The 17,933-nt window shown below is 33.0% G+C and overlaps 1 protein-coding gene across 1 annotated transcript in view; it reads right to left on the bottom strand.

The window, feature by feature from the left end:
• Nucleotides 1-3,822: 3,822 nt before the first annotated feature.
• The window catches only part of LOC107168336 (uncharacterized), a 268,417-nt gene continuing 254,306 nt past the window's right edge, over nt 3,823-17,933 (bottom strand). Inside the window, exon 5 of the mRNA XM_089221847.1 lies at nt 3,823-8,207. Coding sequence (XP_089077973.1) covers nt 6,988-8,207 — 1,220 coding nt within the window. The 3' untranslated portion in view covers nt 3,823-6,987. The remainder of the gene's footprint in view (nt 8,208-17,933) is intronic.

The raw sequence follows: 17,933 nt of genomic DNA, 5'->3' as shown, positions 1-17,933 counted from the left end.
CGCACAAATTCCAAGGAATAATATTAATTTTAAATTAAGTGTGTAAAATGTCTTATCTAAACCTTTAAATTAACTAACATCTTGATGCTCAACTAGTTTTCCCAACATAAAAATTCAATATCAGTATTATATACATAAAGGATAACTATTATGGCCACTGAGTGCTGACTACCATATACCATGACTATGCGTCTATGCGTCTAAACTCTAATTTACGTAATCGCACGTGTTCATCTGATACAATATATTTCAATCACTTTTCGTCGATTACTTCATAAATCTACAGTGGTGTCTATAATTAAAGTTAAAATGATAGGTACTATCACTCATCCGGTCGACTAGATGTCGATAACTGAAAAAAACTAATATGTATTTTTTTTTTTTTGAAAAATCTAGATAGGTGTAAGATATATATATATTTTATGTATTACTTAGACTTTTGCAAAATTAATTACCTAATCAATCAAACTCGTCCATAATGTTTATTTAATATTTTAGTATCTAGTGATACCAAATTTGTTAGTGCGGCTGTCAGCTAAGACACTTGGTAAACCACTCAGATAGTAAAGATCAGTAGCCAGCCAGGCTATATCGCGTGTGAATGGTACTATTTAATCCTCCGAGTGCTTCCCATTTTGAAGGAATCTGGGAAGCGGCCGTCAAATCCGCCAAATCCCTACTTTTACACGTCATGTCTTCCCAAGTTTGGACGTTGGAAGAATTTACAACAGTCTTGTGTCGGGTAGAGGCTAGAAGCAGCCATGAATTCGCGTCCGCTAGTACCTGCTTCACCCGATCCGAATAATCTAGAATGCTTAATACCTGGACATTTCTTGGTTGGTCGCCCCTCTAATGTCTATTCTCGAACCCGTTGAGACTGACACGCATGTGGGACTGCAGACTCGCTGGAAGTTCCTCTAGCAGTCTTTTCAGTTCTTTTGGCGTCGTTGGTCCCGCGAACACTTGAATGCCCTCCAAGCTCGTTTTAGGTGGACAAAATCTGAGACCAACGTCGAAGTTGGTACCGTGGTTATCATCAAAGTAAATGATATCTCACCGCTATCGTGGCCGTTAGGTAGAACCATTGAGGTCTAGATCAAGTGGTCCGAGTTGCAAAGGTACTCACTAACAGTGGGTGCTCACCAGAACTGTGGTCAAGTTGGTTTCCTTACCTACCGACCCATAGTTTTTTGTATTATAAAATACATATAGTGCTCCCTCCTCTGTACACATTTTTTATTTATGTACGTTTATATGATCATTATTTAGTTATTAGTTATATTATCCACACCGCCTGCTACCACTGTTTTTTGGTCAGCTGATCTGCCTCTGGAACCGGCGTGTGATGAATAACACATGTTCAGAATAGCTTTTTATGTAATATGATAGAATATTAGCAACGTGTATCACTCTTAGTTACGGAATTATAAAAACGGAAACAACCAAACAACATGAAACAACGCAATGGCCAATGGGCATTACAAAACACTATATCAGTTCTGTCTCTTTTTGTGTGATAATAATGATATGATTTATTTAAGTGATAATGCACGCCACTCCCTCCTAAAGACTGTGTTCAAGGCCACAGTCACCAGATTTTGCCATTACACACAGTGTCTATACCCTAGTGATGAAAAATTACCGTAATTATCTTTTGAGAGAATATTGGGTAATTTTCTTTTTCTTTAATAATTTTAATTTGATAGTCATATCGTAACATTCGTAACGTTATAATCTCGATATTCATTAAATTATAGTATACATATAATTTTATAAGTGATACGTATTGGAAATGACAGTTTGGTTTTACCAGTTCTACTTCTATCATGCTACCAATAATAATGTTAATTGTTATGAGTTTATGACATTTGAGTGCATTTGTAGACGAAAAATACGTACGTCAACCTCGCCGTTATTATCAGACATCAGTAACCACTATAGGGTACAACACAGATATATATAATAAACTAGATTGCTAACTATTGATAAGACGTGAATCAAAGTTCCGCCATTTTATCTGAGGCCAGAAGTATTATCAATCATTATCACTTTATGATATCCGGAACGCATATTAACATTCCGCACATCAAAGAAAACCCATAGGGAAATACGGCCTTCTCATTGGTCTCACATATTTAGCGCCAAATTTAAATTATGTCATATTATTATAATATTTTGGATAACTGTTATATTATTATTGTAATGAATAAATTATTATATTAATTAGGTATTTATTTAATAATTATTATAGATTGATTGATGTTTTGGAATTTAACATATTGTACATTATATATCTTTTGATTACCTTTAAATGAATAGAATAATAAGTAACTATAATAAATGCATATTAAATTCAAATCTAATATATTACACTCACTTGTGTGTAATATATTAGAATTCTTATAGCCACTTAGTGGAATGTTTGTTCGTCAGCTCCAAAGGGAAAATACATTCAATGCAAGTTAGTGAATATAATAATATGTTCATAATAGAATGTTTTTAATTTTTATATTCAAACACGAGTAATCACAGATTAATTAAAGTAGATTAACTAATAAATTCAATAAACTTTTACTATTGTAGAAGAAGAAATTATTATTATTATTATTTATTATTAAATAAATATAAAATAATTGGTGCAAAAATAAATTATGAAGATTAAATAAAAAAGTTTAATAAATAAAAAAATTCACACTCAGCATACCGCGTACGTTGAACAATGAGCAGCAAAACAATAACGGTAATTCGGTACTATATATTTAAATGTATATTATATTACTATATATTTAAATATATATTATATCACTATATATTTAAATATATATTTATATAATCTGTGGTACAACGGCTGAACAGTGTCAAAACAGTCAGTGATGCGTAGTTAATAAACAATAATTTCTAATAAAGCATTATTTTCCCTATCCGTGGTGATACTGATTTGAGGTAGGTTTTGATTTTTCGCATTTTTGAGAATTACATTGGCCGAATAGGGAGTGCACCATCTGGTTTTATATAATCTGTGGTATAATACTAAATATTATCTAGTACAGTAGTTACACTATAGTAATAACTACCCGGTAATAATTTGATAAAGAATATTCTCTTATCGCATCATTACGACGTACGACGCCATTAACGTGTTTTTCGTTCGTTCGTCACTCGCTTTTTGTCATGCTCGACGTGCTCTCAACCGTTTTGACTTGTTACTTGTTTGCTAGCTCGTGTGGTGATCGCCATTTTTATGTGCCTTTGTGCTCAATGTTAATATCGCTCTTCTTAACTTCTGTTATATTGCTCACATTCATTTTTGAGCTCTTATAACGTATATTCACGTGGCTCAGTTACCACCCCCCCGTTCCGGTAATCGCGAATAATACATTTACATTGCAGTAGTACGTTCAGCCCAGCAGAATAGTCTACGTTCATCATCAGCTACGGTGTCCAGAGCGGTGGCCCCCGTCTCTCTCTTCAATATATTTATATGCACATTGCATTTGTTACATTGTTAGTCATGTGCGTTGTTATAATATAATTTGTTCATGTAATTTATATCTATGTAGCTTACTATTTAAATTAACCCTCTCACAACAGTCCGGTGGACTAACCGACTGACTAACGCTGAGTAAGGCCCGTTAGCGCAAACAATTATATATTTGTAAAAATAAACCAAACGTGATATTTATAAAACGGTTTATCATTCCACGGACGCCGGTCAGTAGTGACCGTGTCGTCTCATTCGTCTGTGCGTTGATCATGGCACACTCAGGGGCTGACGAAATGCATTGTTACATTGTAACACTGACTATACTGTCATTAATCATGTAGGTAGGTAACAATAGTAATATAATTTACACGTTAGTAATCAGAAAAAAATACATACACGATACAACTACAATTTGAAACAATTTTTTTTTTTTGTATTATATTTTAATTCTTCCATCACGTTTACTCGGATAGACTGCATTAATATATAATTACTATGGTAGGCACATTTATCTATATCATATTAATCATATATATCGATCAGTGTGTTTTCGATATTCAACTTTCTTTTTAAAACATCAAATTTAATCATGGAATAAATATTATTATCGTGAGTACACAATATATTGTAATAGGTACCTATATTATTATTAAACATTTATATACTACGGTTATAGAAACCATAAATTATGTAATATAATATTATTATTAACGTAAAATATAATAATTTTAAATTCTTATAAAACTAAGTACATGTAACTTATTATATATTCAATTAGTTATTATTATGTGTTTCAACAATGATTTAAAACATTTTCGAATGACCACATATTTATAGATATATAACTGTGGTGTATTAGAAAATACGAACGATTAATAATGAAGCCGCATACACCCATCTTTAAATTGATGCAAACATATACTTTTGTATATTAATTTATATGAGTCTGTTATACAATTTTACGCTCTTAAATATATAATAATAAAAATAAAAAACACTTTATTTAAATATGCATAATTAATAATATTTTTTCTTTACAAAAATATAAGATGATATAAATTTTTTTGTTATTAAAAAAAAACGAATCTTAAATCATAAAACTAATTAATTTTAGTAGAATCATAAATGATAATTTTTGAAGAACAATATTAAACGTAATTTACCAGTAGTTTTGATTCTTTTTTTCTGTGTATCGAACGTTATTCTTTTAGCATTAAAGATGGGACATATTTTTGTCGTTGTTGTATTTTAAATAAAAAAAACTATATTATTATTATTATTATTATTTCATATTATTTATCGTTTGAAATTTTGTTATTCTGTTGAAATTTTTGATTTGTTTATTATTTGTCATCCTTCTATATGATTAAATCGTTACATTTTGTATTGTTTTAGACAATTTAATAAATAGATAGCTATTAAATTTAAATAATAAATAATAAACAGTTACAAAATCATTGAAAGCTTATAATATGTAATTATATTAATATTATAACATGATACGTATGTGTAAAAGACAAACCGAAAAATAATAAAAAGGCAATGTTGGCATTCTTATAACAACGGAAAAGCGGTGATGGTCATAAGCATAACAATAAAATAATAAATACTCGAGTGCTGGTATATAAAAAACTAAAAAAACAAAAAAACATTTTCGTTTTATTTTTTTATACCACCTACCATTTAGTCAAACGTTTGCAACAGGGAAAAAAACGAGTACCTGGGGAACAGCTCGTATGCCGGAGGCGAAACGTTCAAAAGCGATGTTAACACAAACGATTAAGTACTCGACAATTCGGAATGTTTAATTTAAAATATTGTATAATAGGTTTTAAGTATGTTATGTGGTAAAATAATGAAGAAAATAAAACGTTAATCACCGATTATTATAGTTGTTGACAAAACAATTATTTTATGGGTAGTTATTGTTCAATGGACTAGATATTCAAGTCAAATTTCAAATACTAAACGTATCCAAAGAGTCCAGTCTAAAATCCTTCGTATCATTTCAAAAACTCCATTCTATGTTTCAAATAAATCTCACCACTCTGATCTACAGTCACGAAACTAACCAAACTACATTACAAACGCTTCATTTACCGATTATATCGTCAACCCAATCTACATATTTCTCAACTAACATCCATATCCATACCTGGTAATATTCAAAAGAAATTCAAAAATAAATACAGTGGTGTTGTGACTAGCTCACATGAGTATATAATTCATCAGCTTTTGAAAAATGAAAAATGATATAAATAAATATTTAAAAAAAATGTAATTGTAAGTGCATATATAATATTAATTATCTATTTATGAAGTACCTCCACTAAGAGGTCTATTCACTCTGTGTTTCCTGTGTGTATTTAAAAATTATAAATTCAGCTTATTGTTCAACATTTTATAACAGAAAAAAAAAATAAAGACATTCAAGTCATTTTCTAAAATGCGCATATCGTATATCGATATAACCTACGTCAATCACATAATAGTTATTGAGTTAAAATCATCATAACGTTTCTTAATTTCTAAATCTAAAATAACGAAAAGGGTATCACTGATATACTATAATTTATTTGTTGTTTCAAGAAGGACTGTTGTGAAATTTGCTATTTTATAATTTTCAACACTAGGCTTAACGTTTGTTATGGCAATGGACAATGGTAAAGTTCCCGCTACACTACTCATGAAGTGCCTCAACACTTTTCCCAGCTGCTTCACTCGGTGTCATCTTAATTGGTCACTGTACTTTACCCATTATAATATTGCATAATCAGCAAAATATACCGAGAGTAGTTTTGCATAAAAATAATTTAATAAATAAATTATTCGGTCACCTCACTACTTAAACAAAAAATGTAATGAACTTTGTTTTAGCGATTTCGAACTTTCTATGTTCCTCTTAAACACTGTTGTCACACTTTAAGTATACCGGCATTATTATTTGTTGTCTCTTCGGATTCCGTAAGGCGTCAAAAAAATAAACAAATAAATCTCGTGTCTGATCATCATAATAATATTATCTACGCGATTTGTTACATAACTCGTTACATTCCGACAGTGGGATAGGCAGAGAGGGTTTTGGATATTTATCCCCCACCCTCTTATCATTAATATTCTGTAAACGTATTATTTATATTAACAACAATTGAAAAAACTTGATTTTATTCATATTAACCTTAATTTCCTAATCCTTGCTACGCCACGGCATACCGATATAACGTAATTTACTGTTAGTTGGTAGCAAACATGCATATTGATAGCTACCGGATATAATATATGATTTATATGAATATAATAATGATAATAATAATAATAATAATAATAATAATAATAAAATTGAATAATATTTTGATCGTCGCGTGGGTGGTGTTTACGACGAATAATATTATGTACTCTCAAAGCATTGCGTTTCGCCGTGACCGGTGCAAGAACAACGGTTGGCCGCCGTGTCGCAATCAGACGGCGTGTTCGTCCTGTCCGAGGATGACGCGACACTTTCGTCATACCGAACTGGGGACGACGATCCGCGGGTCAGCGACCGGCGGACAGTCGAGCGCTTCGAGGGCGGCGATGGGTGTCTGTGGTACGACGTAACCACCGACTGACGCCTTGAGCTTCCTGGTTGGCGGCTCGGGTTTCCGGTGATGGGGCACGCTGTTGTGGTGCAGTGAGTGATGGTCTGCACTGGCTACCGATTCCTTGATGGCCGCCAATCCAATGGACGAACGTCGTCCGCCGTTGATGTTGTTTGTCAACGCGGTCGTCGTCGTCGTGTACTGTTTGCCTCCATTGTTATGCCTGGCTACGCCGGCGATAGTCGCGTATCGTTTTGTGGTCAGTGTCAGGGCTGATGTGCATGTGCACGGTTTGGTGGTATCCACCTCATAACACGATCCGTTGCCACCCACGGTCATCGTCTGCCTGTAGTGCTGTTGTTGTTGTTGTTGTTGTTGTTGGTGGTGGTGGTGGTGGTGCTGCTGCTGCTGCTGTTGTTGATGGTGGTTGTAGTGCTGGTGTTGCGACTTGTGGGGGAGGTTTAACGTGGCGCTGCTGTACGCTACCGAGTTGGTCGGTAACCGGCTGCCAGTGACCGTGCCACCGGGCGTGCCTGAAGCAAGCCCGTCGCAGCCAATCTTCAACGGACATATGTCGGGCGGCGTTTTGCTGATGGCGCCATTGCTGCAGGTCTCTGCCGCTACGCCACCTGGGGATGAAGATGAAGACGAAGACGCCGCTTGATCGCCACCACCGCTGCCGCTGACTGATGCACACTGAGCATGATGGCGGCCAGACATGACGGCCGACGACGACGGCTGTTCTGACTGCGAAATCGTTTCATTGGTTGCGGCGTTGTCGGCACTGACCGGGCCGTCGGACAAATCGGCCAGCCCGTCTGCTGAATATGCCGACGACGTCCTGTCTCCGCCACAGGTCGGTGGTGGAGTTTCCAGGGACGGTTTCCGATCGACGGCCGTGTACTGGACGCGGTCCTCCAGCCGCCGGAAGTATGCCGTGATAGTGAACACGGCTGACGCCTCGGACGCCAGGAACGCCAGGCTGCACGCGACAAACGACCAGCCGTATCGGTAATCGTAGTCGGACCGCAGTCCGCCGTCGAACCCGGCGCCGTTGACCCCTTCCATGGATTGGTAAACGACGGGCGAGAAGCTGTCGTTGAGCACTGAGGCGAACACGAACAGCCCGGCCGCGAGTATAAGTCCTGTGAACAAGTATATATAACATTATGTTTAATATAAACGCTCAGACAAATTATATTTAAGTAAATATCTTTGTGATGGAGGCGACGAAATCTCTGTTAAAATTGTGGTTGGGGAGGGTGAACATTAGCCTGTTAAGGCCTGTCGTATTATAGTAATGATTTTTAAAAACCCGCGGATGACGTATGTCAAAAAAAAAATATATACTTCATTTAAAATATTTATTAAGGTATCTATGTGGGAACGTATAGACAGTAATAGTAATAATTATTTATTTAATAGAAAATGGTTTTTAATACCCAAAACTATGACGAAAATACAAGCTATTTCTTAAAGTATCTTAAATTAACTGCAATTTAACATGTTTATTTCAAAAACTTTAATATTTTGTGCTGAAGAGCAATATTTTGGGACTTTATTCAACTGTGATTCACCCAATACTGCACATGTCTTCTCACATTGGCCTCATATACTATTTTTGATTTTGACATGGCTCTGTCAATTTTATATGATACGGACTGTTCTACTTCTTTTCGTTCTCTTACCTAAGTTGACCAAACTGGTATATACAGAATAGCACCCGAGTGGCCCACCTAGAAGTAAGCCTTGATGCACTTTTTTTATACATTTTGAAGCGTTATATTATATAAATCTGATTTGGACAGAATGTTTTCGACCACAGAGCATAGAGATTTTCACTCACCACCGTCTTAAATGGCCTGAAAATTGATATATTTTTGCACAATGATAGCAAAAGACATTTTTCCAACCATCCATGACATTTATTTATTTAGTAACTAGGTATATCGGTGTAATTAAATAATGATTATATTTTGTTTAAATATTCAATAAAATTAATAACGGTCAAATTGTCGTACGCAGATAACCATTAAAAAACTTAAAATCTAAAAAACTTCATTAAACACTGATGAAAAGAACGATTTACATTATTTGGTCACACGAGAACTTAATAATTGTGACAATCTGGCACAACACGTGTGAACTATTTAATGTGACACCAGAGGACGAGGGATGGTCTAATGAGGGTCTCTGTGACCAAGGACAACGCAAAGTTTTTGGAAACGCAGAGGCCTTTGATAGAGCTGCCCGCAACTCTGGCTGGTTTGACCACTGTTAGCTTCTCTCATCAGTGCATGAGCACCACACTTACAACGACAGTAACAACCTCCAAACACTGAATTTTGCGAGCGACAACTGGACTCCTTATGTTCAGCAATAATCAGTGCGTTTAATTATTTCGATTCGATTGTTTTGAGTGATAATTACGTTATGTCGCCTATTACTTTTAAAACATAGACCACAGGTACCTGCGAGTCAGGTAAGGCATTAATATAATATTTTATGCTGGGCATATTTTAAATGCAATTATATTGTATGTTGTATTTGATCATATTCTCGAATTACGACCTCGAGAACCCATCGATTATCAATAGGAAGATAATAGCGCAATTTTAATATTTACATCTGTTATTTTTGCACTTATAATATGTAGGGAACGACAAAGACCCATCATAACATCAACTCTTCTCCATATTTTAATTATTTTTAATATAACTATTGGCAGGAATCTTAGTCGTATTTATTTATATTTATAATTATTTATATAATTAATAATTATATACCTATATGTATTTTATTTTCATTTTTATTTTATTATATTTTACTTTTATTCTTTTCTATTTTTGCGTTATTAAATCGGTAATACAGTTATGTTTGCATGGTTATATTATAATTACACTGCAATGATATTATTAACATAAATGATGATTAACTACGAACGGGGGAGTATAATATTTTCGATTTACGGAGTGGCATCCTTCAAAGTTTGAATATGAAACATATGTAATTAGTTAAAAACATAGACGTTTTTACACCTTTGAAATTTTTTGATTTGCGACTGGTTGTCAGTTTAAGTATAGAATATACATAACATAATGTAATGTATTGGTTAAACATGTCTAATATGTATTTATATGTACAATTAAATCCAAAAGGTGAAAGAAATTAATAATTAACCATTTTGATTCATTAAATTATAAAATATATTATGTTCAACCCTTCAACTCGATATTATATTTGTCGATAAATAAAATATACTATGTAGTACCTAATCAATTACTGTGATGAAAAAAGAGGGGCAATAGTGTTGAAAAATATGCAGGCGATCCCATTAAAATATTCAAATGGCGTTACAACATTATACAAAATCATAAAACCTTAATATCATCATGCTAACTTAGAATGGTTTCAAAATAAACAAGTTGGTTCAAGTCAATATGTATCAGTCGTTTGAGGAACCCGATTAGTCCAAAACCCGATATTTGGGAAAAACTAAAACAACACGTCCGAACTAATTATTGGATTTCTCTTGATTCCTCTAATACAATTTGCGTCACTATTAAAAACTATTTTAAAGATGCACAAGTTGGGATTATCTCTTTAAATTTTTAGATCTATATAATAACACCAGTTTAAAAATCTAAAATAGCAATAAAACGCATATTCTATTTATTTTTTTTGTTTTTTGACAAGCCGGCTTAGTATTTTAATCGACTGATTCCTATCGATTTTAAGATTTTACGACGTTCTTATCATTTACAGCTGTCCCAACCAAAGTGAATAGATTTTTTTTCTGGTGAAAATCATTACATGGGGCCGTACTGTTTCCACATTGCTTAGCCCCAAACAGTGAATAGATGTGACCTCTTTGCAAATAACGTTTCCGTAAAATAAGTAATGATAAAAAAATACTAAGTTGCCTTTTCCTATATTGTCTACTTTCCAATCGTGCAGTATACCTAGTGGATTTATTTTTTGCTTAGTAAAGGCCGTTTATATAATTCCTTTGCTGCAATTACCAATTACCTCCATCTGTTTCTATTCATGACTAGCTCTTTACCTACTATTCAATATTCCCCGTATATCTAGATCTGTATGAACCCTGTATATCTTTTTTTTTTTTTGGCAGCATTCGAGCGTTCTTTTGCTCTTCGACCTAAAGCATGGTAACTTGACCGATGTCTGTTCCCAATCTAACCATACATGCCTTTCATTGTCTATCCTTTTACTAGTCATTGTAGCTAATATTTCTGAATCCTCTACATGCTTATTACCTTTTCGTTTTTTCTTCGATCATATTCTCATGTGTTTAAGGATGATTCTGAAGCCAAAAAATTTGTTGCAAATACCTTTTTGTCAAATCTTGCTAGGTTCTGATCGTCTGTTATTGTTTTAGCTCAAGTTTCAAACACATGTAGCGTTAACAGGCGTATCATTACTTTGTATAATGTTAGTTTAGATTTGATTGAAATTAGTTTAGATTTTAATGTTGTCTTTAAACCGAAAAACCGAAAAACCGAAACAATATAAGGACAAACAATATAATTTGGTATGAGCTTTTTATTTACACCTGTTGTAACATAATTATTTTTCAACATTACATAATCACCTTTTTTATATAGTTTGGCTGCCTTATATTTCTTATCATAATATTTTTTGTTATTTTCTTGACATTTTTCTATTTGCTCTGCAGCACTATTCCTCATCTCTTCCAAGTTTCTACATCCAACATCACCTATATTCAGATATTCTTTAACAAGATCATTCACTATTCCCCTTTGTCTAATACCAAATAATAATTCACTGGGAGTTTTACCTGTACTCTTACATACCGAATTATTAACCGCAAACTCAGCTGCTTCTAATACTTGATCCCATCTATCGGGGCTAGGACTTAATTTGGCTAAAATAGGTATGATAGTTCTATTTGCCCTCTCTACTAGTCCATTTGCTCTAGGTACACCACTGGCTATTAATGATAACTCTATGTCATTTGATTCAACAAATTCCTTAAACATGTTAGAAGTAAAAGCTGTACCTCTATCAACTATAATGCGCTTCGGTCTACTATAAGTTCGGAAATATTGTTTTAAATACCTGATTATTTCCCTTGAATTAGTGGTTTTACAAGCATTTAATTTAATAAACTTAGAGAATCCGTCTATAATTACTAATAAATATTTATTTTTAAATCTTGTTTTTTCTAAAGTACAATGATCAATATGAATAGTATAAAATGGTTCATTTCTTTTTGGGATATTATGTAAAAAGCCTTTTGCCTTGCCACTCGCTGGAGAGTAAACTATACATTTCATACAATTGTTTATGTATGTTTTTACCTTCAAACGCATCTCTGGAAACCAATATGTTTTTGACAAAGCTAACATGGTTTTATCTATCCCGACATGTCCCAATTCATCATGACATGTACGAATTACACTTTGTTCCATAGATTTTGGGACATAAAATAACAAACCTTTTTTGTCTTCAAGTGTATAAGTATATTCTTGTAATATAAATGACCACCTAAGGATTTTGGTATTAATTTCGTTTTTTGATAGAGCTAATTTTAAACTACTACAATCTGTAATAATTTTGAATTCTATACCTTGTAAATAAACTCTGAATCGCTGTAAAGAATACACAACCGCCAACATTTCCAGTTCAAAACTGTGATAATTACTTTCAGTTGGTGTAGTTCTCTTACTGAAATGTGCTACTGGATGAAATTTACCATCAGATTGTTTTTGCATTAGTATTGAGCTATATCCATGTGAAGACGCATCACAATGTAATTGTGTTTCCAATAATGGAGTATAAATTTATAATATTGGTGGGGAAACTAATAAGCATTTTAAATGATTAAAAACATCCATTTCCCTTTGACCAAACACGAAGGGAGTATTTTTTTTTAATAATTCATAAAGAGGTTTTGCTATCAATGAAAAGTCTTTAATAAATTTTCGAAAATATGAAGCCAATCCTACAAAGCTATGTAGTTCTTTTGTCGTTTTAGGTAAAGGGAAATCTTGTATAGCTTTTATGTTACATGTGTCTGGTTGTATACCTTCTCCTGATATAATATACCCTAAATATGAGATTGTATTATATAAAAATGTACATTTATCTAATCTTAATACTAGCAGATTATCTACTCATAACTTTAATACTTTTTTAAAAATGTAAAAATGACTTTGTACATCCCGAGTTGCAATCATGATATCATCAATATATATTAGAATTTCACCACATTCAATTAAATCTTTAAAAATTAAATTAATGTAACGCATAAAAACTGGTGGACTATTTTTAAGACCAAACGGCATCCTTAAGTACTCATACTGTCCAGAATGTGTGACAAATGAAGTCAGCTTAATTGATTCCTTATTAAGTTTAACATGATGAAACGCATTTTTTAAGTCAAGTTTAGTAAAATAATATTTATCTCTTAACTTATCAATTTGATCTTCTATCCTTGGTAATGGGAAGTTATCTTTTAATGTTATCTTATTTAATTCCCTGTAATCTACACACAGACGCAAATCGCCTGTTTTTTTCTCACTAAAACAATGGGAGAACTATATGGCGAATAACTCTTTTGAATAATTTTATTTTTTAGTAATTCATCGATCATTATTTCTACCTTTTGTTTTTCATAATATGAAAACTTTCTAGGTCTAAAATAAAATGGTTCATTATTAGGTTTGATAATTATAGTCATTTCAAAGTCAACTTTGGGTTCACTAGGCCTTAACGGTTTAACATAACATTCCTCGAATAACTCTTACAATTTGGCTTTTACTTCAAAATCAACTTCAGATTCTATTTTTAACTCATATTTACCATCCATTTCATCAAACAACCCATTTTCGCCAATTAACATAATCTCATCTGCAATATATTGATTCTCTGAACACAATTCTTTTTGTTTTATAACTACCTCACTATTATCAAAAATTACAGTTATAGTTTGATTTAGTAAGAAGTTCCTTCCCAATAAACATTCATTTACCATAGTGTTATTAGAAACAACATGAAAATCTAACATTAAATTATTCTCACCTATTATAAGCTTAGCTTTAATGACGCCCAGAATATCTAATTTAACATTATTAATACCAACAATGTTATTAACAAACTGTGAATTATACTTAACGTCTAGAGGAACAATATTTTCTTTTATTAAAGAGATACCACTTCCAGAATCAAGAATTGCATTTAATTTTACCTCTGTATCTTCACCGAATACTACACCAATCACCTTCTGTACTGCAGCCACAGGAACATTTTCAACCAACATTGTAGACATTGTAGACTTGTCCGTTTCTCTTGCCTTATTTGCCTTCCATGTTGAAGTGGAACGCTTCGGACAATCTGGTTTTTTATGATCCATAGAGCCACATAGAACGCAAGATACATTTTCTCGCTTTGGTTTGCGACAATTTTCAGCCACATGATACCTTCCTCCACAGTTGGCACACTTCTTTATTACCTTAGCTTTATCCCTATCACTAAGATTAGATACTACTTTACCCAAGTCCAATTTGTTAGAAATCTTATTATTTTGTTGTAAGCGATATTCGTGCATACGTTCAAAGTTAATAATGTCGCTCAATAAACTGTCTTCACTAAAATGATCACGACTCAATAAATATTGAAATAGTTCTTTGGAGCTTACACCTATCATTATTTGTTCTGTAATGTCTTCTATGCCGAGATTAAGATTTCTACAAAGACGTACCTTTTCATGGAAATAGTCTAATACGTTTTCATTTTTATCTTGTACGCGTGCAACTAAGGTTTTCCATCGACTACCGATATTTGATTGCATAGCAAACGTACGCTTGAACTGAGTCTCAAAGTCACTCCAAGAATTGAAAACTCTACCAATGAACCACTGTTTGGCTGGACCTTCGAGGCAATTACGTGCAGTTTCTATCTTCAGATTATCAGGCCATTTATGGAGATAAGCTATATTATTCACAGTATCTACCCAATCTAAGGCATCATCGTTATAACTTTTCCCCGCAAAACTAGGTAACGATTTATTTAAATCGGGTAAAACTGGTATAATTTTAGGTTCATTATTTGTTTTACTTGCTTGTAATGAAATTAAGTTCATCAGCATTTCGTTCTGTTTCATTAATTGTTTCAAGACATAATCAGTACTGACCTTAGGTTCCGATGTAACATCACTATTACTGCCAGTAACACCGCTACCATCATTGGCTTTAGGAATATCATCAGGTCCTACATAAATTGTTTCGATTACGCCTTGGAAACTCGATTCATCTTTATGACTATCCATCTTACTTAACTTGGCCTGAATTTACTAAACACGTGTATTTAAATTTACAACAAACGGTATTGGATCAATACGCGTGTCCGTATGGTCGATCGAGATGGATAAAATCATAAATCACATAAGTATCTCAAGATGTTTAAATCTCGCGTCTAAATCCCACTTCTGATAAATTGTAGAAATGAATAAACATTTATATTTAATTTGAAAAAAAACGGTTTATTAATTACATGAGACTGAACAGATACAGAACAACTGAGGTCCGAGACTACTCGTTGTACATATGTGATAACACAATATATTGATAATACAACAAATACCTATTAAGGTTAGATTACAGTGCCTACAATGTATTATACTATTATACATTTTAAAATATAAAATCTTTTTGTTATTAATGTTTTTATACATTATTATAATGACAAAAAAAATGTATTTTGTCGTGTACAATATTATTATGATAGTAAGTCATAATTCGTCACTGTTATCAAAAATCATGTTGAAGATGTTCGTTGAACGATAGAACGATCTTGACGAAAACCAAAGAGTGCCGAGAGGCTAATAATATTTTGCCTCAGACGAGTACGATTATAAAATATATCATGGTAGAGGGGGAAGTCGGAATTTTATTATAAAATGAGGCAGAATGATTTGGGCCTCAGAGGTTTGTTAACATTATCCATTAGTCATTTATCGAAGAGACGTATTCGACGTATTCTGTTGACATCTTCTGATCGATATAATACCCGATGATGTGTAACCTATGACGTTAATCGCGTTCATGCAATGTTTGATCGTACTCCTGCAGTGTATTATGTATTATAATCTATTCTGTTAAGACCATTCACAACTAATGATATTTATTATTAGGTATATGCAATTTTTACGGTGTATCGAGTTCTCGTAACGTGACGCAATACGTTTTCGTAGACACCATAAATGACAAGTGAGAACGACGATCAGAATTATGTTATAATAATAAGAAACGATCGAGTAAATATTGTATTTTGTGATCAATATAATTTTGTATCATATTATATTTTTCTATACTGGTGAGTAAATGGCCAAGTATAAACATCAAGTAATGCAGCTTGCTTATGCTATAATATTTATTTCTGATGTTCCACTCATTTTTTTAAATTATTATTATTATTTTTTTTTTTCGTTATATATTAAAAGACCACATATTTTTCGTGTCCCTTTCTTGTGTATCTTCTATTTTTAAATTGAGAATCTTCCATTTTCGTCAAAAAATATTTTTTTCAGTGGGTAGTGAAATAATATTCAATTTTTTTGAAAATGTTGAGTAAAAGTTTGAATGAGTAATCTTTGAATAGCTAAGATTCTGTAGCGTCCCAGCATACAGGAGGACAAACGACTGGTGTTGAGGTAGATGGATTGAGCGTAATAAGTATAACAACTTAATTTGTGATTAATTATTAGATATTTATTTGATTACTATGTAAATAAAACACTTTTACTGCACAAAATGATTTTATTGAAAATATTTTAAGTCCGAATAATTAAATTGGACTGGTGTCTGGCGTGAAGGTGCTTGCACTGACTTTGGTGGCTCACGTCTGAATTGGCTCTGCGTTTCCTCTCCTATCGATAAGATAAGTATGTGTTCATGGTCGAGTCGCGCAAAAGCGTACGCGTGTAATCGCACCTTCCCACGCTCGTGTGACCGGTCGGTCCACATCCTGGTTATTCGCGATACGTAATCTCAATAACCAGATGACATTTAAGCCTTTCTTTAGGTGTGCCCGTTTATACTACGATTTCATATTTAGCGTTTCGCAGAATTAAATTTAACGACGCCGACACTGCGATCTTATCTCGGTTTTCATATTTAACATATCGTAGAATTAACTTTTACGATGCTGAATTTCCGAGAAGTCTAGGAGTTCGGCCTTCGACACAGCTATTGAGGTCCTACACCAACATAACTGGTTGGCGAAATCCTACGCCCCAGGGACACTTACATACACTTACGTGTATATGCGGTTTTATGTGTTTTAGCGGGACGTCAGTACATAGCAATTCAAAGGATAATAGTCCTTAATGATGGCTTTCTAAAAATATAAAATATATGTTATTTTTATTTATTAAGCTCGAAAAATTTAAAAATATATAAAACGGGTTTGATTAATATTAAGAAATTACTATAGCGTTTGAATTATCGTGGACTCCATATAGACCATTAGGTAGGTATTTAAATACCTAATTAGGATATATAATGTTAAATAACAACGAAACTCCAACACGAGTTTCAATATTAACATTTTAGAAAAAAATTATCAGCTGACTGCTGAATGATTAAAAGTGAAAGTTATAGTTCTTATATACATATTTTTTTTAAATAAACAAAATTTGTATCGCCACAAAATAATCTTCTTAAATGGTATAAACATAGAATATATAAAATATCTAATATTTAAAAATACGGATTCGAATATATGTAAAAAATATTAGAAAAACCAAATTCTTAACAACTGCAGTATTAATGAAAAAAGCGTAGGCGGCATGCTTAATGGATAGGTACTGTACATGTATTTTGTACAAA

This window comes from Diuraphis noxia, unplaced genomic scaffold, assembly GCF_037042655.1.
Source record: "Diuraphis noxia isolate RWA-SAM2 unplaced genomic scaffold, SU_Dnox_SAM2 contig0003, whole genome shotgun sequence".
Classification (NCBI taxonomy): Eukaryota; Metazoa; Arthropoda; class Insecta; order Hemiptera; family Aphididae; genus Diuraphis; species Diuraphis noxia.
Note: the sequence above shows the minus strand (reverse complement) of the source record. Positions and strands in the feature narration are given on the sequence as shown.